The sequence below is a fragment of the Manacus candei genome, unplaced genomic scaffold (genome assembly GCF_025592945.1).
Source record: "Manacus candei isolate 608988 ecotype Guabito, Panama unplaced genomic scaffold, ASM2559294v1 h1tg000047l, whole genome shotgun sequence".
Lineage (NCBI taxonomy): Eukaryota > Metazoa > Chordata > Aves > Passeriformes > Pipridae > Manacus > Manacus candei.
Window position 1 is genome coordinate 6149719 of NW_026138095.1, and position 23520 is coordinate 6173238.

The following is a 23520-nucleotide window of genomic DNA, read 5'->3' on the forward strand; positions in this document are numbered from 1 at the left end:
CAAAAGCCCACTACGAGACATCAGGCTGGTAAACAGGGTGTAAATCAAGCTGCTTCACAGTGGCTGGAGGCCAGGAGAGAGGGAGAAGTGGGTCAAATCTGGAGATCATTACACAGGATAAACTTAGCTCAGACAGTGGATCCTGAGCAATCTCTTCCTAAGGAAGAGGATGTTGCAGCTCTTTGGGAGCTGGCCTGGGTGAGTCCCACCTGCCCCTCCATCCTGCATGATGGTGGTCCAAGGGGACTGTGCTGGGAAGGGGAGCAGTGCCTGGCACAGAGGACACGGCTTTAGCTCATCATTTCTATGGGTTCTCAACTCAGGTTGTTTCCCAAGATGTGCCCAACTCTTGGCATCATCCTGCAGGATTACTGATTCCCTTGATGAGGTTGGGAGTCAGAGCATGGCAGCCCCAGCCTGTGTCATGGGGTACTCAAACTCATTATAAGTCCTCTCCTGCCCTTTAGGAAAGGAAATTACCATTGCTGCTGCAGGATAAACATTTCCCATTCCTAATTCCTGTCTAACTTCTCCCAGGCTGGGTGCCCCCGGGGTTCAGTGATCCCAGCCTGGGTTTTAGGCATTAAACCCCATGCTGCTGTTTGTCTGATGGCTATGGGATGTCACCTGTGAAATGACACCAGTGCCCAACACAGCAGCACCACAGGCACCCCTGTTTCTCCCTGGTAGTGCCTCTGCCAGCTCCCAGAGTATCCCAGGGCTTGGCCATCTCTGCCAGCACAGCAAGAAGTGGGATCGGGGCCACTTTCTTCCCATTAACTGCATTTTCTTGGGGGGAATCAGGCTGGGCATGCAGCTCCAAAATATCTCCGGGTAGCGTCTGCCTCCCAATATAGCCCTGTCAAGAGAGAAATTGCCACTTTCCCTGAGGTGGCTTCGAGCCGGAGGTGCGTGGGCACAGGAAATTGGAATTCACGAGAGTGGGACAATTCCATTACTGTCTCCTTCAGCTTCTTCCTTCTCCTATAATAAGGGAATTAACTACTTTGCAGGTCTGAGTATATCTGGAGGACAGCAGCAAACCAGTGAGCAATGAGCCCGTGACGCAGCTGGATTTACAAACTGTATCAAGAATATTATTAGGTTAAAAAGTAGTTTGCACTGAAGGAACTTTTTTAGATTTAAACACAGAGTTTTACTTGGCTTTTATTGTACTGAATGGATTTGTTAAAAAAAAAAAAAAAAAGCGAAATGGAAAATGATAAATTATTTCCACTGAGAAGATTCCGGTTGTGATAGAATGTAGACTTGGAGGGGAAAAAAAAGGAAAAAATTAAATTATAAAATATCTCACTAAATACCAGGCAGCAGCAGCGCACACACACACACACACACACACACACACACACAATATATTCCATTTTGTCTTTATAGAAAGAGAAGAAAAGCCTCTGGAAGTGCAGAGATGTGGGGAAGCTTTGAGTCACAACTCCAGATTCCTCACTGAACCACAGGAGGTTCGGCTACAGCACCTGGGACTGATTCCCTAAATTCCCAGCAGTCAGGTTCAAATATAAAACCTTTCTGTTCCCTCACTCTGGTGCCTGAGGAGCGGCATGGCACATTCACTACCACTGGATCCAAAGAAAAGACAACAAAAGGGAACACAAAGCACAGACCTGACAATTGTACATGTTTTAAAGGCGAACTCTAAGGGTCTTTCTGAGCCTGCACGGGATAACAGAGGGGTTTGGAATGAGTTCAGTGCCTTAAAAATAACACAAAATGAGACAGCCTTGATGTAACTCTATAGGACCAGGAGAGGAGTCACAATCAAATAAAAAGAAGAAAAAATAACCAGAGTCCCAAAGTCAGTGAAAGCCCCCCCTTGCGCTGCCCCCATTTCACAGAGAGGCCAGGAAGCCCAGCAAGAGCAGCAAGAAAGACAGCAAAGAAATAAAAATATCAGGAACAGCAGTGGGAAGGAGATACAGGATTTATTAAAGCATGTTGTGATAACTTCCAACAAGGCCTAGAAATATAAGGTAGAACCTCTGTCTCCTTGAGTTATCTCTGCAGTGAAAGCCAATAGCCCTCACCTTGCAATTTTTATTTAATCAAAACTCCCTGCAATCTATGAGAGATGGATGGAGCCCTGTTCCCATCGCAAGCAGTGGGAGCTTGTGCACAGGTGAGAGTTTTAATGGCACAATTTTCCTAGCATATTATTTCTGTCGAAAATTACAGCTATATTTGTTTCTATGTTGTCACCTCTTTAATTATTCAGGCTAATATTCTTAAGTTATGAATTAAACAAAATGTTTGCCAGATCAAAGCTTCTCCTAAAAATAAAAAGAGCAAGGGACAGATTTGCAGCCCTGAGTATCGTCCTGGGAAGGGGGGCTGGGAAAGGGAGACATGACAGAGCGGTGGGTCGGGGGGCAGATCAGACCCCAGCACTGTTCAGCCCAGATGGTCCATCCCCACCAGGACCTGGAAAGGCTTTAAGGTGGCATCTTTATTTCTTTTAATTTACAAGATGCCTCATGGATCAAGCAACTCTCAATCAATACACAGAATTTACAAGCTGAGCAGCACAGTGACTAAACTCCACGTCCATGCTGAGGATTGGTGTGGGGTTGAGCTCCCCATTAAAACACTGAGGCTCTGCACTATACTGAATTTTACCCTGCTGGAAAAAAATACTGTGCCTCCCTGAAGCACAGTGTTTGCTGAGCAATGAGCAAAGGCTGAAGAAATAAGGAAATATCCTCTCTAATGGCAACTGCCTGCCTTCCAGAGACACGCCTGCGAATTATTCAGACTCCTAAGCTGGTGGTTGGAAAGCTAAAGTCAACAATAAAGGACCCACTTCACAGTCCAGTCATTATTCTCTAAGAAAAAAAAACCCTAACAGAACAAAAAAAAAAAAAAAAAAAAAGGAGAAAAAAAAAAAAAAGTCATGAAAATCTGACAGTGCCTTAATGAAAACCAGGAAAAAAAAAAAAAAAAATAATACTGAATGACATAACATGACTGAAGAGTAAATTAAGGGTTTGAAAGCGTCAGTCCTGAGCTAGGTCTGCAGAGACCTGCAGCTCAGGATGGGATGCGTGTGCCATGAAGTAAGCGAACGAGCTTTGCACCACACACACGGTTTAGTGGGATGCCTCACAGCGCGGTGGCGAGCCGTTAGTGACACAGCACTGCCATTCAGGGGGACGAGACGTGCCGACTTCCCAGTACCTTGCACTGCACTGGCTGAGCTCTCCATTAATACATCATCCAGCATTAGATCTAAAAGAACGAAATGGCATTAATCACCCGGCAGGACACACGGCAAGACTTCCCATCCCCTTCGGAGGTCCCTACGGCTCTCAGGCTCTCCGTTGCCTCTACCGGGATTGTTTCCTTGCGGGATCCTCTCCTTGTGCTTCGTGGAGGGTGGGCTCAGCTACACGTGAAAAAGGAAGTGCTCTTGTGCTTCTGCCACGTGCACAGGTGGAAGCCCAAGAGATCCCTGAGAACCCCCTCATTTGATGACGATGGAGCAGACACTTCTGAAGGACGACCTAGTTCACATTCTGCTGGAACAGCACAACTTACAGCGACACCCCTGTACCTGCCCACTTCTCATGAGCTGAGATCTCTTTTCTGGTTTTCCGATATCTGATTGGATAAATGCACTGGAAGAGTCTACAACCAAAAATGACCATGCCACCAGTCAGATGTCTATGTCGGTCCATATCTGGCATCCATGGGTTGGTTTGGGTATCTGAGGTCACACAGGAAGCCCAGCTGAAAGGAACCCCCATGCAGTTGCTGGCACAATCACAGCCTTAGTCTTGGTATCATCTGCAAGTTCCCACTGTGCAGGATGAAGTTAAGCAATGACATCTGTTGCCTCCGAGGGCAAAGCTGGACACGGTCAATTAAAACCAACGTTTCACCAAACACGAATTGGGAAAACTGTTCTAAAGCGATTTGGAGGACTTCATACTTTGCTCTTGAAAGGTTTTTATGGCAATTGAATACTCAGCAATATTTGATCCTCAGTAAAATAGCTGTTTATTGCCTCTTTAATTAGGCATTTCATAGCACTGAATGAATAACTGTATCTCCAAGGATGGTTTGTGATTCCTTCCCGCTGGGAAATTGCCCAGGCTTACGTCTTTTTTCCATCTAGTTCCTCTAGTCTTATAAATAAAGTCATTAATAATAACTAAACATCTATTTTTCTTCTACAGAAATGTCTACTTTCCAAAACTGCAACTTTAAATAGGGATCTTTCTATCCAGCCTTTAAAAACCTTTTCTAACTCATCAGTTTGAAGCTATGTTTGGGAACTTTGACTAACAGAAAGAGCTTTCTAGGCATTTTCTTCATGGGGAAAAAAATCCCAACCAACTAAAAAAAGGGCTCTTTTCCATCTGTATCCCACTTAACTGAGAACAGTCTAATGTGTCCTCCACTGCTCTTGAGGGAAGCCTCCATCTTTCCACTGACCAGTGAGGAAGCCAGGCTCTCAGCATAAACCCAAGTTTGATGTCCAGAGGCTGGTGTGACACATCCTAGTGGTTACAAAACCTGTGAAGCTCATGGGACTGAAGGATGTGCCCAAAGGAAATTGTTGGATAAGTGCTGAACTGAGAGAGGCCAAGGCAGCGCTGTGGTATGTGGTTGCATGATTAAGCCTGTCACAGCTACTGAACACCTCTTAAACTATTAAAAAATAAAACAGACTTAATATTACCAGCTTTGGGAACAAGCACCTGATCAGGCAGCCTCTTAAACAGTACTGAAGTCTGTCAAAGATAGAGAAGAGATGTGAAAGGGGACAGGGAGAGAGCAGCAGGCGGATTGACCAGGAAGGGAAAATGCGAGGCCACGAACACGAAGGGCAATGGAGGAAGTTCAGTCAGAAGAGAGAGCATGCGAGAACAAGAGCACCTCCGACCTGTGGCCCCTGGCTAACTTATTTCCTACTTGAATAACTACATTAAAACAAAAAGAGACTAAGAGACAAATGCCAGGTTGGAGACTTTTGGCAGAGTGGAAGTCTTTCCTCTTTTCACCTGTAGAGCCTCCTCTATGCAGGGTTGCACGTTTCACATCCAGTTCGGAGTTGGGTTCATTTGCACCAGCACTATTTTGTCTAGTTAGTTACTCTCCTCATCTGTTTTTTTTTTTTTCTAATCTGTATTTCTCAAGCAAATGCATTGATATGTTTCTCTAAGGAGTTTTAAAGCATTACTAGAATGAGATGGCTCCATTATTTTATTACACTCTTGAATAGCAGTGGTGCTACTGTGCCAATAAATAAACCTGCTTGATAAATGGGACAGGTAACATCACTGTGGCATTACAAGGCTGTAATAAACCAAATAGTGAATCCAGTTATCAGCAACAGTGCTCATGACTCAGAAGATTTATGGTGCCATCCAGCACTGCTGATCTTTGCAGTTGTCACTATTTGTGTAACACTGAGCTCTGCTATCCAAGAAGCTCCAGGTGTGATTACTATTATATTTTAATTTAAATAACCTCCAATGGAAAGGTCATTGCAAATCATGCAGCCATTAAAAAGGCTTCTATGGCTCCTTGCTCAGCCTAAAACGACACTATTTCCTTCATGCAAATTTTATAGCTGGACATGCTTTTGGGAGAAGAATGATCACCAGACACGAGGCAGGGAGGGGAGGGAGGAGGGGATTGTGTGGAAGGTCAAGCAGGACTCAGAAAGATGTGGAAAGACTACCGACCAGCCATCTGTTTCTCCTTACTCCTTCTCTTTTTCTCCAGCCGGCGCAGCCTCTTCTCCTCCCGCCTCTTGGCTTCTTCTTCCTCCTGGTGCTGCCGACACTTGTGGAAATTCTCCACCACCACCCCCACGAACATGTTGAGGACGAAGAAGGCCACGATCAGCAAGAAGGAAATGAAGTAGAGGAGCATCCATGGGTTGTAGTTCATGACTGGCTGCAAAGTGGAGGAAGGCAAATTTCAATTGAAACTCAAAAAAAAGAATGGGAGCAAATCGATACAACTGTGCCACCCACAGAACCCGTGGGTGCCCCTTTCAGGCAGCTCAGGGTGCTCTGCTCTTCCCAAAAATTAGAGATTTCTGAGACATTTTAACTGAATGCTCCCAAAATACAAAGTGTGTCGAGGACAGAAGCACCACCTCTGTTCTGCAGTATCCTTTGCAGCTATTGTAAGTCCCTCACTGAAAGCCTGTACCTACACAAAGCATTTCTTTTCTCCGGAAATGACGAAATTGCTTAAAAAGTCAAACCACTCTTTGATAAGTGCAGTTCTCCTAACCTGAGTTACACCAGTTGTGTTGCAAAATCTGTAGGGGAAAGGTTGAGTACAAATCCAGACTTTTCACTGGACTCCTTGTCACGTCCCAGAACTTGGATTAAACGCCTCCCTCGATCCTACCCCTGTAACCCCACTTGACTGTGGAAGCCAACAGTACTTGGCAAAACAAGAGCTGAAATGTGTGACCTTTGACAACTCATTTCTTCCAGCTCTGCTAGAGCCCGTACCTGCTGGTCGACTCCCACAGCATCCAAGCCATCGTACATGATATCCACCCACCCGTCCTTGGAGGCCAGAACAAAGAGAGACATCAGGGCCTAGGAACGCACGGAAAAAAAAGTTAGGCACATTGCAGTAAAGCTCTTTTACTTGTAACATCTTACTCCTCTTTGCCCTTTCCTGCCTAAGATTGTCATTACCTGTCTGATAATGGGACACTTTGATGACCAAGATTTCTCTTGGCAGCAAAAACCTATCAATGCCAGCAGCCAGTTCAGCAACGAGCGGTAATTCGGAAACCACAGTGCTGAAGACAAAAGCAGCTTCATTTCCACCCTCCAGGTCTCTACTGATCCTGACTAATTAGTCCTTACCATGCTGCTAAAATAAGGCTGCGTTGCAGAGATGGTTGAAAATGTCCAGCTCTATTAGACAAGCCCTTCTGCAAGATATATTTGGTTTGTTATGTAGCAGTGAAGCAATTAAGTACTCCACAAAGCCACATGTGCTTGTTCTGTTCCGAAAAGAAGTGTATGCCTGCTTGGAAACACTGCCTTTGGGATTTACGGGGACAGAATGCTGTGTATGTGAACTGAATATTTACTGCGACTGGCAGTGCCCTGTAAGAAAATCCCATGGGATAATAATGCTCAGGTTTAAAGTCAAGGAGGTAAAGGAGCAAAGAAGCAGATTACCGTTCTATTAATACCTGGCCGAGATTATCAAAATTATACTTGTGCCGGACCCATTTGTAGCTTGCTTCTGTACAATCCGATTTATTTGTGATGTTTCTGGTGTCCTCCCCCTGGCAGACAAAAAACTTGCCTTTGAAAAGCTGGAAAACAGGCAAAGAAGAGAGGAAATGTCAGGGTTCAGTCCACAGGATTTCTCCACAGATGATGGGCATTCCTCTGGGGTTCTCCACACAGCCCACGCCAACCAGAGCTGTTAAGGGAACTGGCCTCATTCATGCAGGTTATTAAGAATGAGCAGCCTGTATAATATGCACCTAATGAGCAAATGCATGATTCCACAGCGTTTAGGACACCCACCTCATGCATTAGGTTGTCTGGTTCAGTGATCTGAGACTGGCCTAAAGGCCTTTGCTTCTGGGTCGCCAGCTCAAGTGTAGCCCCAACTAATAGCCCAGAGCAGCTAATGGCTTGTTACCACCCGTGGAACAATTCCGGTGCCGCTCAGCTCAGCTAATGACAAATGAAGTGTAACAGGGGCCCTGTGCCAGCAGAGCAAAAGTGGCACTGAAGAGGCCCAGCGAGGAACTAAGCTGTGCTCTTAGAGGTCACCAGGGAACACTTCAGAGAGGAGATGAGCCCCTGAGGGTGACGTCGGGCTCTTGTTGAATCAAGACTGCTGCCAGTCCTGCTCCACTCTCTGATCCTGGATGCTGTGCTCCAGCTGTCATAAGGCTCTGCCATCCATGCAGGGGTCACTGAAAATATTCCTTGTGCAGAGTTTAAGGAGCCAAGCCCAACCCGTGCTGGGTACCTGATCCTGAGCTTATTTCCTTTGGTTTAAGCCAGGAAAGACACAACTCCTGGGGAGTCAGCTCCTGATTTACACCTGCACAAGGAACAGGAGCCTCCACATGCCTAGACCTGGTGCTTCCTGTGCTCAGAACAGAGTGGCAGGGGATGATTACTGCTTCAGACAGGGTGATTGATGCTAGCAGGATAGATGGTATCAAAGCCCAGGAGACAGCCAACAAATCTAGTTTTATTTGCTGACAGAAGCTATTGACATTACTGTTGGGGGGTGGAGGGGAAATGGCAACCTGCTCTCCAGGCTCCTTAAAACACCACCTGGGTATACAGAGAAGAGACACTGATGGGGTTTGATCTGTTTTTCTAGACAAATATCAGTAGAAATAACAGCGAACAAGATAAACCCACACATTACTCCATGGGTTTCCTTCTGAAATCAACAGCAGAAGGATGGTCTCTAGGCATGCAAAATTAATCACCGCTCAACGCAATCATAAAACCTCTGGATGCAAGAAGAGAAGTATTCCCTGATCTTTCCATGGAGAAACACTATCCGTGGTAAGGCAGACTGGGGAGATATACTCTTCACAGAGAAAAGTTTTAATTAGGCAGAAAGGTAAACAACTGTTTTTAATATAGTATCTGTAAATATAACTTCTCCAGGAGCTGGGCTGCAATGCCACTCAGATGGGAGCAGTAACAGGGCTACTGACAGGGTTTGGAAATACAAAGCACAGCATGAAAAAATGCTGATCCCCATCAGTGCTTCACAATTAAGCACTTCCAAAAGGAAAAGACCCAGTGTTTCCTACTGGACTTGTTTTATTCACCTATTTCTTGTGTCTGATTAATGACTATTCACTTGTGGGCAGCTCTACAACCAAAACAGTCTTGCTGAGAGGACACACTGTTATAAACACTGATGTCTGTATTTTAATAGCATTAAAAACCTCTAGTTTGATCCCCAGCTTATATTTAAATGGAAAAACTATCTGTAACTTTGAGAGATCATCTTTTTATAGAAAACAGCTACGGCCTCATCTTACACCTAATTAGACATAAATATTAACTGCAAATTTTGCATCCTGAATACAGGATCAGTCTTGCTTGTATCTACCACCGAAGCACATCAATAGTCATGACAATTTAACGTAAGACTGCAAGTCACCAGGGAAAGCACTGCAATTAGCAGGGAAGAAATTCAAAGAGCATACTGCAAGTTTTGTTGTTTGGCATAAATTTTCCCATGTCTGAGTCTTATATTGTTTTATGGGATATACTTAGTTCTATGAATCTGTTTAGTAAAATGGATGGATGCTGTTACACTGTGCCAAGCCAATCTAGCTGCTGAGGTGGTTATGGATGGCATGATTTTCTTCTCTGTTTATTTTCAATGCTGTATTTATTATTTAAACAGTATATTAGTGTAAAATATTATATAAGACACCTTTCCAAAACAAAGCCAAACAGAGTCGCTTTCCAAAGCTGGCTGTGACAGATCAGATAAACTTCAGAAAGAAGTAAGTGTTATGTCAGAATATTTATATGAAGCAATCTCTTCTTCCCAGGTAATGAGAAACCAATTGCACTGGAAACTGCCACTTTCCCCCAGGTTCCTGCACTCCTGGGACTGAGGATATTGCCAGCAGAGCAGGCAGGAAACAGGTTCAGAAATCTCTATCTCTGCAAGCTTTCAGTTAGACAAACTGTCAGAATCTGAATGAGTCTTCAAGTCAAGGTCTCTCTGGAGTTTCCAAGCCAATAGTTTCAGCTTTGAGTTTGTATTTCCCCATTGGTTCATAACTAGAAGAAAAGTGGAGGGGAAATTGTAGAATCATAGAATGGGTTGGGTTGGAAGGGGTCTATTAAAGGTCATCTAGTCCAGCCCTCTGCAATGAGCAGCAACACTCAGCCCAACTGACCTCAGTTTCAGTTCAGAAAGGCTTATACTGTGCCCACTGGTACAGATATCCAGATGTGGGGGCATCTGGGGGTTGTTATGCTTTCCCTTGGATGCTTAGGCTTACAGGGGACTCACCTGAACTCCCAGGATCCCAAAGATTATGAAAAAGGCACAGCAGATGACCACAATGTTCCCAATGGGCTTCAAGGATGACATGAGAGTCTCCACCACCAGCTTCAGTCCCTGGGCTCGACTAATGACTCTGTAGGGGCAAGTAAGCACAAAAGCTGTTAGTCCTGTTCCTGCCCAGTTCTGCCTCCTATCAAGCTAGAATAGGGAGAACACAGCACTATGAATTTTTTTTTTTTTAGAATGACAAATAACTCAAAAATCATGATGGAAACGGCAGTTCTGGAAGACTGACCTGTGATATTATGGAAGTGTTGGAGGGAAAAGGTCTCTGCCTATACACACACAGCTTTGCATAAGTGAAGAGCAGAAGGAGGAGAACACGTATAAGGAGCCAGGCCAGAAAATTCAGCTCTTTTGTTTGGGCCATCCACAGACACAGACTTTTATGCTTGTAGCCTGTCCAAGACTGCAAAGAGAGGGCCTCCTAGTGTCCCTTTCTGTATAGATTTAGGCAAGGCTCTTGATTTCCCTGTCTCAGTCTGTGAAATGGAGCAGCCACTCTTATGCATCTGTTTGCACATCTGTAGTGATTACAGAATCATAGAATGGTTTGGGCTAAAAGTGACCTTTAAAGGCCATCTAGTCCAACCCCCTGCAATAAGCAGGGACACCTTCCACTGGATCAGGTTGCTCAGAGCCCTGTCCAGCCTGACCTTGAGTATTTCCAGAAATGGGGCATCTACCACATCTCTGGGGGATGCTATGCCAGTGTTCCACCACCCTCATCCTAAAAAAACCAACCTGTACATGTCCTTATAGTGCTGCTGTGTACAGAGACCTGAGCTATGCCCCAGACCATCACAGTCTCTGCCTTATACCAACTGTACAGCCTCAGCTATGAACCAGAGCTGTCCTCAAGGTGAAACTTCACTGACAGGACCACAGGCATCTAACCTAATTTCTGTAGCTCCTCTCTGTCTGGTGTCACACAGAATTTCATAACAGAAGATTAGATCATATTGGAAGGTTGGGGAAGAATAATGTTGACTTCATGACTGAAGCAGGTGGAGAAAGAAAAAAGCAGAAACTGTACTATACTCTCAAGGACAGTGTTGCAATGAAAGGACAAGTCTTGTGTGATTTAGAGAAGCCATCTCACCATGCTGGGAAAGATGAATGAGGTATTCAGACTAACCGACCTGAAGGTGGGGACCGAGAAAGGCACCTGAAGAGGTTACATGCCTCCTTCCTCTTGATGCCAACTGGAATTAAGCATTTCAATAGCGCTGTAAATCAATTTGTACTGATGCCATAGAAACTGTGCTTTCCTGAGGCAGAAGTGGCTGTTTACTGTGGAAGTCAGGGGAGGGAAGTGGCTGTGTGCTTTTGGGTGCTGGCTGGTGACTCCTTTGAACACTTGGCACTCAAACGTGCCACAAACTCCCTCACCTTGTTTCTGCCCGGGTCTCACTTGCCATGGGAATCCTCTCACCACTTCTCCTGTTTCTCCCCAAGTCTGGCTCCATCACCTGAAGCACAGTTGGAGTTTTGTTGCCTGGACAGGATTCAAGTGCTCCTTCTCTCCCCACTTCCCGGGCATAGTGCTCCCAGCAGAGGTCCCCATGGACACATCCACATGGTCAGCATGGGCCACCTCAGCTGGGACCACAGTCAACCTGCATCAGCCCTCTCTTGCCCCAGAGCCTGCAGGTTGAGCAAACTGCAACGCTCAGTGCACAGGCACCAGCTCTTACCAAAACTGTTGGCTTTAAACGGTATCCTGAAAAGCTAAAACTTATTTTTCTTTTTTTCTGGTTAAATATTTACTCAAAATGTCAAGGCTAACTCATCAGTTACCACTTTAAGAAAGAAACAGATGGTGGTATTTTTATCCACTTCCTCACCAGCAAAACACAAAGAGCAGATGCTGCTATTCCTCATGCTGGGCATCTCTGCCAGGTAAGTGCTGTGGCTCTCTATTTTGGACAACCTCAGCTTTCCTGATGCTCAGATCTGGATGTTTTAGAGAATGAGCTGGAGGGTGGGGTGGTTGTTGCTGCCACACTGTACCTGCACCAGGGCTGAGAGCCAAGGTGAGACCAACAAGCAGAGGAGCTGGAGAGCAGCAGGTCAGTGTGCCCGACTCAATGAGCTGGTTAGTGCAGCCCAAGGGGCCGTGTCTGAGTGCACACAGCAAGCCTTGGGCTGCACAGACTGAGGCTGAACCTCAGATGTACTAAAGACCTCGCCACCCCTCACATAGTCCTGGGTGAAATACTACAACTGCCAAACTACAGATGGGAAAATGAGGGGGAGGACTGCAGGACTTGTTCTCAGGGGTACACAACCGAATTCCAACGATTTCAATGGGAATTAGGTACTTCAGAGCCTTCAGTGATGCTGACTTATGTATTCTGTCCACTGTCACACAGGATGGAACAGAGGCTGAGTTCTCTAAACTGAAGGTCTATGTCTAAACTACCGCAGCATCCTTAAATTTTGGGGAACAAGGAAGAAATTTAGCCTCCAGAGTTTAAAGTTGATAATTTTCTCTACCACTTATTAAGAAATGCTGTTCTAGAAATAATAAAGTGATTTCCCCTGTGAGATACTATTTGGTATCCAGCTGAGAGAGAGAAAATAGCAGGTTACTTGTCTGACTTTGCAAAGTCGTGTGTGATGAGAAAAAAAAGGGCTGAAAAACTGCAGTTTTTGGCTTCTTTCAGTGTTTTGATCAACCAGGGAATTCCTCAAATGAGAATCCATTAGGGTAAAAGCTGCCACCAGTTTAGCTCCATGCCAGTGCTGTTTTCAGCCCTTCAGGGAGAAAACACTTTGAAAAGACTTTGAAAAATAATAGTTCTTACTAATGGAAACCTTCAGACCTTGGAGAGACTAAGAGCCTGATCCAACATCAGGGCAAGTCTGTGCAAAGACTCCTGCCACTCTCCTGAGAGTCTGATAACTCCCTAAGAGGTGCCAATGAAATTCTCAGTTTTTCCAGATGATTGGCACCACGTCCAATATGTCAGCACACAGCATCCCCACACCTCATCAGTTCTGCCCAAGGTCCTGCTGATATCAAGCTTGTAAACTCCTATTATCTGACCCCCACTCCTGCAATTGAATGCTGAAGGATGTGGCTGATTCGGAGCCTTCTGGTTGTGCCAGAGCCGTGGCCTGCTGAGGTTCCACCCAGCACAATTCCAGTCTGCATCAGGCACATGACAAATGGGGAAATTAAAATGACACCTTTTTTTTCCTTTTTGGTGTGAAGAAATGTTAATCCCCCGAGTTCCCCCTGGTTTTGCTGGTCTCAGCGTTCCCAGTGCTGTTAAACCTCTGGTGTGGGATGCTCCAAACCCACCACCAGCCTCATCCCAGCTGGATCCATTACCAAAGTTAAGCCTACTAGCCTGATCAGAGCACTCAGAAGAAGTAGTAGCACTTAGATGAAGTAACAGATCAATGTTAATGAAGACCTCCCTCCACAGATAAAAAAAAATTAGCAAAGGTTATAATATGATGGATAGAAGAGAGTCTATGAAATGACTATTTGATACCATGATGGTATGAAAAGTGAATAATTTATCTCTGTGCTTTGGGAGTCAAAGCCCAGGCTCTATAGAGAGTAAAACAGCACTGACATCCACCCACATTAAATCTGAATACATTTTCAATTTTGATTTCTCTTGTATCTTAAGCTACAACACTTGATCCCAACAACAGCAGGTTGAATGCATTAGGAAGGAATGTTATTGTATAAGCAATCCCTTTATTGGCTGAAACATCAGAGGGTCATGGAAACATCTTTAAATGTCACTCCTTTGTGAATTTATTTTTGGAATTCTGGTCATAAAGCTGAGCTTGAATCCTCATGGATTCAATTTGGAGGCTGATAATCAATCATGCAATCAAAACCTCGTGATTGGCACACAGGCCAGTTTTTTTAATGCCTGGGCTTGTATGCTGTGTAAAGCAATGTTTTTTTTTCCATGGGAGAAAATCAGAGACAGAATGAGAGAGGTCTTATGGGAGAATCCCCCTTCCAGACCATCAAGTGGGAAAGCCAACGCAGAGACGACGAGGGCTGTCCCTGCTCTCCAGTTGAGTGTGACACACAGCTGTGGCTTGGCTTCTCACAGAAGGTGTCCTCACTGCACCCCTGTCCCTGAGTGCCCCCAGAAAGGGAGGACAGAAGGAGCAGGGTTTGCTCCTCTGTGGTGGGAGCAGAGCACTGGCTTTGGTCTTTGCCCTGCGTCTTCTAGGAAAAGAAAAACATTGGCTCGGCCTCCACCCAGACACGGGGACTGGAGCCACGGTGTGCAGAGACCTCAGGTCACCTGTCCCAGCTGTCATCCCGTGTTGATGCAGCTGCACATCCCAGGCAGTGATGGTGAGATCCCCGAGCCACTCGCCGCAGCCCGCGGCAAAGGCAGAGCGGGCAGCCGTGGGCAGAGGCGGGCTCAGGGCAGCCCAGATGTGCAGCCCAGAGGCAGATGGGTTTCCACATGAGGAGATTTATGACTTACTGAAAAGCCCCCAGTTTGATGGCTGCTTTTTCATTTCCTACAAATCTAATTACAGGGAGACAGAACTGATTCTGAACATATTTAGGGAATGGGCTTGTTGCTGTCTTTTTTACGTTTCCTTTGTAGTAGAAAGCAGCGTGTTGGCTGAAAACATTCACATACTCTCTTGAGAAAACATATCAAATGCCAACAGGAATGGAATAGCAATGGGAGAGCCTAATCCTGAACACGCTCCAGATGGCAGGTCTTCCTCCTGCCTGCAGTTACTGAGTGGATTATTCACCATAACTGCAGATTTTTCATGCACATAGGTGCCTACAGAGAAAGGCTCCAGCTAAAAAAGGCCCAAGTCCTGGCCAGGCAGACCTACAGATCTACAAAGAAGCATACAGGGTTTTTACCAGGTCAGACAGGTCAGACTACAACAGGGCTCAGCACAACCTAAATGTCTTCCTCTAGATCCGATTTAACTAGGGAACATCAAAAGAGAAGCTTGCATTCCACAGTTCGGACATGGGAAATCAATCCTTCTTTTACCCAGAGCTAAACAGATTATTTTACAGGTTTTCTTAACGAAGGTCAAAAAGCAGCCAAAGCAGAAGAGCAGAACAGAGAACATCTACTCAACCATATCTACTCAACCATATCTACTCAACTGGGCAGAAACTACCCCAGAAACAGCAGCTGACTTGAGATACCGGGGGACACATGAAGAGAGAAAATTCAGAAACGGAGTCACATAAGAAGACAGTCTACTCACATGGTGAGGGAGCTGAATCACCTCAATGGTGCTAGATAAAAATGATTAAAAACATCTCACACCCTCAAACTCACCAAGCACAACACACACAGACCAACTGAACAGAATGTCTTTTATAGCTGTCGAGAACATTTGAAAGATATACATATAGGCAAGGCCACTGTTATTTAGACTTATTATTCACAGGGGAATAGTAAAAACAACATCTTCTACCTGAAGCAGGCTCCTATTTTTCTGTCCTGAAAGAGGAAATCCTGACTGAAAGCGAACCTTTTATGAAGGAAGCAGCAGTAAGATATGACAGGCACACAAAGATGCTTTGAGCAGGAAGGTTTATTAGCTGCTGCATAACAAGAGCAGCAACAATGGTATTAAAGAGAGACTGCATTTAGCATGGAGAGAAACCTTCATGCCTTGGGGTACAGGTCACAAACAGATGCCTGTTTGGAAGAGGCTGGTCCTTGGGCAGATTCTTATCAGAGGGGAGCTTGCCCCTGGAGCGTGGAATACTGCCTGCTAGACGAGATGGGGGACCAACTTAGCAGGACAATGGCTTTCATCTTGTCTGGGCCATTTTCAAAATAAATGTCTCTGTAAAATTAATGGGGAGCTGGGGAAAAAAGCCTTCTTTGCATTCTAGGTTAAGCAACAGTTGAGTCTCCGCTTCCTTAAAAATGATCTGCCACCTGCTACTAATTTCCTTCTTTGTTACAAAAGGCATTGACTGCCTGAAGGAAAGGGGGAGAAGAAGCTGTTAAGCTGCACTTTACACAGAGCAAATGAGAACGCAAATAGCAGGGGATGTGTGTTTTAATGAGCAAAAGAGGCATTGATCAGTTTACTATTGCACTTGGGGCTGGTCCCAACACACAGCAAGACCCAGAGCTCCCTGAGGCTCTGCAGGACCGGCAGGCGCTCATTGTCTGCGGAGCCGCAGGAGGCTGGAATAACACCGGTGACAGACACCGTGCCCTTGTCTCTCCTGCCCCTTCCCTTGCACAAATGCTCAGCCCCTTCTTTGGCACACACATCCTACACTCTCTGAGCTCTTCCTCAGCCTCTACTCACCTTAAGGGCCGCAGTGTCCTCAGCAGTCTCAGCACCCGCAGCATCCCCAGGATTTTCGTGCCGCTGTCTGACACCATCGAGACCAGGATGTCGATGACGGAGATGAGAACCAGCACCCCATCCAGCACGTTCCAGCTGCTCTTCAAGTAGGCTTTCTCCCCAAAACACAAGCCTAGTGCCACCACCTGCCCGGACACCAAGTTGCAACAAATTATGAGTATCACACGCAATATATTTGTTCCACTTAGCAACCTGCTGAGAACGCGTTATTTACAGATACAAGTCTGTGAGTCCATTTGCTTCCCAGTACAGAAGCCTAATTAGCCAAACCAGCAAAGTGTTCTATTGAAAGAATTATGAAAATACCGCTGCAGAAACATCCCAGGTTGTCCCTTAGAGCTGATGTACTTTTAATGTAGATAAACGTACCTGCACAAAACTGTTCTTAAAACGTTCAGCTCTGGTACAAAAAAAATTTGATCTCATTTTATTCCTATAGACTGCAGGGGAGAAGGTTCAGAGTGGCTGACCCGAAGCAATCATGTACAAGCTTTGCAAATAAAGAAACTAGAGAAACTTTCCAAAGAAAGAGCAATTGTTCAGCGAGATGATTATGAATTACACAAGAGAGATTTACAGCAATGGGTTTCTGAGCCTCCTGCCTCAAATCCAGCAAAGTGTTTCAACGTGCTTAAGTCTCTCCCTCCTCAGGAAAGCACACAGAGGCTTAGGTTGTTGAGGACAACTGGTTGTTGAAGACAATGGGACTTACATGCATGGTTGAAGTTAAGCGTGTGCTCCAAGAGCTTTGCTGAATAGGGAAGGATTGCTGAATTGAAGGATCCCATTGCTCATATAATGGTGTAAATCAAGAGGAACTTCAGTGAAATTGTTCTGATGTAAAACGTGCTCAGAATAAGGCATGTGGTGGGTATTTGAATATGATTCAGATGAGGAAAATATACACCTCACTCACAGCTGGCAGACCTAGGGGTTTTGTGAGTCCACCGTAATAAAAGATCACTAATATAATGCAGGCACACTTATCTCCAAATTCATTTACCTTAACTGTCATCTCAGTCAGGAAGATGACTGTAAAGATGTAGTTGGAGAGTGTTAGGAAAATCCGTTCCTACAAAAAAGAAAATGAGAGACAGTGTTTTATAGCCTGCTCTCTGCAGCTGTACATCTCCCCATGCATATTTAGGCAGTTGATAACTGTTCTCCAGCTTCTGTGCTGAAACAAGCCTCGGACTGTTTGCTCGCAAAGAGATAAAAATCCAAATATTTAGACAATAACACTTCTCATGGTTCAGCCCTGCCAGTACCCAGCTCTGTGTCAGCACCATGGACAGGGGAGCCGCCGGCATCTGCCTCCAAAATCCCCCTATTTGCCCCCAGTTCCAACCTCCCCTGCAGTAACAGGGAGATATTTCCCCCTTGAAACATGCTTGACAAATCTCTACCTGCCCCTCACCTGCAGACGTCACCGCGCAGTGTAAATATCACTGAGCTCCCAATTCTCCCAGAAATTAAGTCAATATTAGAGTGGCTGAGCTGTGAGGCAGCAGGACCCGTGGGATGCTGAAGTGCAGCTGGCATGAGTTGTCACAGCTCCAGTGAAGCCAGAAAAGCTCTGGGGTTTTATGCCAGCTGAGATCTGCCCCCAAAAGGTTGATTCTCTTGCCCAAAGCCGCGGGTTAGACCTGGCGTGAGGCCCAACAGCCACATCTCCCAGTCCCCTGTGCTATCCACCAGACCATGCCATCCTCACTGCCACTGCTCTGCAATTGCAGCTAGTGATTACAGATGAGACCATGGACTGGTTCCCTATCTGTAGTTAGCAGAAACCTATCTTTTTAATGATGATCATTAAATAAATTACACTTTTCCCTAATCCCTGAACCACCTCTGATTGCCTGTACTGAGAAATGGACAGCAGAAGATGGAGGCTGGAGGAAAGATGATGTGTGTGCATGTATGCATGTGTGCATACAGCTCAACTGGCCCCAGTTCTGATAATAACAATTTTGGATTTATTTCTGCCGCTCCCTACAGAGCAGTCCCATAAGAGATGCAGATCTCTCGCTCAAAATGAGATGCAATTTAACCAAGACAAAACACCTTGGCAACTCTCTCTCTCTTGCCATATCATGATTTACTGAAAGTGACTCAGGAACCACACAGCAGCTTGTTTCCATAGCAGGTCCATAATTAATTAGGTCCTAGACCTGCACTGTGATTGTATGAGCTGTGATAGGAAACATCTCTGGCCGTTAGCTGACTGCCACACAAAAGACTGCTATAGAGGGGCAGGCAGTGGGCAGGAGGGAGAGAGTAGGGACCTGCTTGTGGAGCTGGAGATAAAACAGCAATAGTGTGGAGGAGAGACTGAGGATATTGCCTCCCTCCCTGGCAAGCGCGTGGCTGTTTCGAAGGATAATCTCCCCGGCCCATGTCGTGCACTCTGCAGTGGGGAGCGCGTGCTGGGTAGCAACAGAATCCCCTGTTCTGATAAGCCAGCTGAAACTGGGACAGGGAAAGAGAACTCGCTTGAAGCAGTTAGAAAATCCACAGCTCAGGGAAGCAAAGAACAATTATTTTAAACAACTCAACCTAAACTAACTCTCTCGGTTTCCAGATGAGAGCTCCATCAGCACAGGCAGGGCCCGTGCACTCCTCCTGGCTCCTCTGCCCCACCACTCAGCATCCCCCTTCTCCTCTGCTGCTCCCAGACCATGGTCCAGCTCAGTCCAGCCCTGGACCCGTTTTGGTTCTCTTGGTTATAACCTGATGGTGACTAAGCTCACACCAGTCCCTGTCTCCTTTCCTCTCTGCACTCTCCCAATGCCAGGGGACACCACAGCTCCTGCTCCTCTCCTGTATGAAGTATTGGGTTTGGGTGCTACAGCTCTTTGCTGTGGACTCCCCTGACTTACACGTGTCACCCCATTCCCTTCATCCTTGTGTAACTACAGCTCCTTTCAGAGCCAGCCTTGGTGACTTGTGACTCTCGGAGGTCACAGCAAGGGGCTCCAAAGAAACATTTGAGATTTAAAGGGACATTCTCAGGGTTGCCCATTTGAGGAGCAGCAGGGTGACTTCCCCTGCTAGATTGGCTGGCAGGGAGCCCTGCCCTCTTCCTGCAGCTGTGAGCTGATGCACCATGACTGCATGGTAACTGAAAGAAAAAATGGATTTAGGGGAGGGACTGCTGGGCAAAACTGTCACAGTAAGGAGGACTACTAGGGAATGCTTAAAATAGGCACAGAGCATCCAAGACTCCAGTTTTGAGGTCTTAGTTGAAGATCCACAAAAATGAACAGCCTGACACGCCTACATCAACAAACCAGGATTCTTTACAATTGTGATATGAGCAGTCTTGTGCGATACACCAGCAAGAGCCCAGTGCATCTCAGCCCCAATCTATGCTAAAATAAAAGAGCAATAGGATGATTCTGCCCCTCTGATTGATGGATGTTGGTGCTGTGAGGGTCTGGTTTCAGGGATCCTTACACAGCATACTAAAACAAAGCGGTTCAGGGAACTGGCATTACAGTGCCTGTATCAATTCAGTTTTTCTGGTGTCACAACAAAGCTGATACACAAAGGGGAGAGAGGAGTATGAAATGAACAGTTTCCCCCATTCCCTTCGCACCACACATACGTGCCCGTGGGGAACAGATGGAAGAAGCGAACATTGTGTTGAGAGAGGAAAAGTGTTTGAAGGTTTCTCAGAGAAGGAAACTGAGACAGATGTCATGCTATGTCATGTGTTAAAACCTTGATCATAATTCCAGAAATGGGATATTGGATACATTGCAGGCCATAAGCTCTGCTCTTGTGCTTTGAAATGAGGCTAGGTAGGCACCAGTACAGTTGCTGTAACTAATTCAAAGGATACACAGGAGGTGTTGGAAGCTTCCCATTTTAAAAAGAAGAAGAAAGTGAGACCGAGTGCACACCAGTGGGGTCCAAACCATGGGTTTGCTCCACGAGGAGCACAGGAAAACCTTAACCTCAGAAACTCACAGCACTGTGAGGCTCAATTTTGGGCCGTTCCATGGCAATGGTAATGCAGTTCAGGAAAATGATCACCAAGACGACATGATCAAACATCTTGTGAGTGATGATTTTATTGCACATCAGACGGAATCTGCCGAGAAAGAAAAGAAAAAGAAGAGTAGACACAGAGTAGCTATTAATGCTCGACTGGCTGGGGAGACACGCAGCAGCTCGATGCACGGCAGGGGAATCGGGTGCTCCGTTTGCAAAGCAGATGAGCTCCAATCTCCCAATCCCCTCCCTGGCAGAGCGAGTGCTGCGGGCAGATAGGGGTGGGAACAGAAAAGGATCCGAGCTGCAGAACTGGGCCACAAGTTTCAAGCCCTGGTAATGTTCGTAGAGGAGTTTGGCTCACTTGGAATGGAGCAGCTGCTTCCACAACTCAGACACACGGCCAGGTTTGGATTCGGCCCCCTACCTGGGCTCCTAGTGCTCAGGTTTAGCTTAAATAAAGGAAGAAATACTCCCAGTGAGCCCGTGAGGGTTGAGTGCACACAGAACAAAGGGACAGAAGCTATTTATTGTGACAGATGGCTGTACACTGACCCAGGATTTATAATACCGTATTACATTTCCCAAAGTCTGTTTCTGAAAATCTCTCTAATCTTTGTATGAATGAACCTGAACACCGTCCAGGGCCCTCTGGCTCGAGCATGGGGAACCCTCGCTGCGTGTGGGTGCGTGTCCGTGGGGGAGCACGGAGCACAGATGGCCCCGGCATGGCCAGGCTTTGGGGAGGGCAGAACCAGGAGCCTGCAGGCAAGGAGAGGGGTTTCTCTGGGAGAGGGAGGAAGGGAAGTGGGAGGACAGAGAATTCCAGCTGAGAAGCATGTTGGGGAGGTCAAGGACTGCCCCTTGCTGTGGTACGGGTTGTGTTGCAGGGGCAAATTCAGATATTTCTGGTTAATGCAGCACCTCTCCCCCCTGCTGCAAACTCCTTGCACTCTGTCAAGTGACAAACTTGCAGAATGTCAAAGCAAAGGATGAACCTGATGAAGCTGCAGCCATGCCCTGGGCTATGGGTTTCAACTGGACACTCCTATGCTCTCTGCAGCCAGCAGTTGTTTGTTGTCTCACCCTGACCTCATGCTGGGGCAGGGGAAGGGCTGGAAATTCTGTGGACTGACATACAGAGACCCATCTGGGATAGATGGGCAGATGAGCCACTGTAAAAAGAGCATCTGTGCCCAGCACATCACCACTGCCCAAGAGCCCTGCCTTACCTGGAGTGAGGGGCGAAGATGTAGATGGACCAGGAGTCCCTCTCTTTGCAGCAGGTGGGGAGCCGTGCCCGTATCCAGGCCTTCACACGGTCCCTTTTGCTCTAGGAGGAAAACATACAGACCAGGAGGAAAACACAGAACTGTTAAAACAATAAACCTCCAAAACTTCCAAGTGAAGGACTCGGGGCAGTTTTTCACTAAACACATATCTCCAAGTGCTCAGTAAAGCTGAAATAAAATTGTCTCCCCAAAAAAGACCCCGCTGGGCAGGGGAAGGAGCTCTGGCAGCCGGGTAAGGGCTGTACCAGCCCCCTGAGCTCACAGGGTTCAGTCTTGCTTCTTCCTTCACACACAGTAACTGTCTGGCACATGGTTATCCAAGAGGACAAACATGATAAATAAAACCCTTGCCCAAAGGACTGATAACCCGCTCTGATCAGCCTCAGTCCCTCCAGATACTCATCAGATGATTGCCTAAATCTTCTAAAGTTTTTTTGTGGTATTTTTGTGTGGTTTTTTAGTTGTTTGGGTTTTTTAAAAGAATATAGCCTGCTTAAGTCAGAGGTTATAAGAGGAGCAAGGGATGGATTCCTGCTGCTGGCTGGGGCAAGCCCTGTGTCTGTGCACTTCTGGAAAGCTAAAGAAATCATTTGAGACCCGAGTTTTGGTCCAGGAACACAATGGCAAGCATCTGCCTCTCATTCAGCATGAACAGATTAGATGGGAGATTATAAAGGCAGAAGGGAACATTGTGGCCAGCCTGACCTGTATGAACATGGGCCATCCAATTCCCACAAATTAATTCCTACTTGAAACCACGGCACATCCTCAGCCACGCATACTTATGCTATAGACTGTCCACAAGGTCATTTCAGGTCAGGAGGGCAGACTGCAAAAGCCTTAGCCAAAAAGTCAAATGAAGACATCAAAAAGTGGATGCTGAGGGAAGGACTCATCTGAGCTGCAACAGCCTCTGACTTGGGTTTATCACCTTCTCATTCACAGGTCTCTGAGGGAAAGTCAGGATCTTTAATCCCACTGACACTGCAGCATTAGCACCCTGTGCATGGACAACACCTAAAAGCCAAGCCAACATCCTTCCCACCACACCAGGGCTTTCCCAGCCCTTCCACATGGAAGCATCAGAAGACGAATGCACAGATTGGTGTGTGCAATGTCACCTCAGCGCTTTGCATTTGCAGATAAATAAAAACCAATCCTTGCTCTTTCATTACCCACATTTCTCTGCTACCACCTGGGCTTGGATGGGCAGACCTGGGAATGTGCCTGCATGGGCTCTTTGAAGCTTCTTCTCTAGATGTTCAGGGCCATGAGGATATAGAGGGGTGTGAAGGACAGTGCAGGAATCACCACTTACACCCCAGGAGCACCCACACTCCGGGACTGAGGCACTTTCATTTATTTCATCTTGGAAAAACAGGGAGGGGGAATTCATTTGGAGCCAAACTGTTCACACTTGGAGTAGTCTGGATTGTAAAAATGGGATTTGTTAGGGTAATTGAGTGGAGTGGAGCAAGCACTTTCTGTTCCTATAGGCAACCAGCCAAGTGTCTCATTAGTGATGAGGAGTAACTATTGTGGTGTCTGTTTTAATGAAAGCCCTCAGTGACAACCTGAACCCTTCAGAAAAACAAAAATCATCTTGGGAAAATAAGAAGAAAAGTTTGAATAACAAACAAACAAAAAAAGTAAAATCTTTTTACCCTGTTCCTCCATCCATCCATCCTTCCCTCCACTTCTACACACACACAGACCACGCCACCATACACCAGTGGGGTTTTGGTTGTCTTGGATGTTCTCACATCCCTTTTCC

The 23520-nt window shown here is 46.2% G+C and overlaps 1 protein-coding gene across 17 annotated transcripts in view; it reads right to left on the minus strand.

The window, feature by feature from the left end:
* Positions 1-23520, minus strand: part of CACNA1G (calcium voltage-gated channel subunit alpha1 G) — a 146256-nt gene that overhangs the window by 28811 nt on the left and 93925 nt on the right. For 6 of the 17 annotated variants that reach the window (XM_051797966.1, XM_051797968.1, XM_051797967.1 and 3 more), the window contains 9 exons: positions 21687-21787; positions 20431-20554; positions 17462-17530; positions 16399-16583; positions 10042-10168; positions 7211-7336; positions 6510-6599; positions 5745-5937; positions 3208-3258 (listed from right to left, as the gene is read on the minus strand). In XM_051797966.1, coding sequence (XP_051653926.1) covers positions 3208-3258; positions 5745-5937; positions 6510-6599; positions 7211-7336; positions 10042-10168; positions 16399-16583; positions 17462-17530; positions 20431-20554; positions 21687-21787 — 1066 coding nt within the window. Of the gene's footprint in view, positions 1-3207; positions 3259-5723; positions 5938-6509; positions 6600-7210; positions 7337-10041; positions 10169-16398; positions 16584-17461; positions 17531-20430; positions 20555-21686; positions 21788-23520 lie in introns of all 17 variants that reach the window. The other 11 variants (XM_051797963.1, XM_051797962.1, XM_051797971.1 and 8 more) reach the window with 3 other exon arrangements.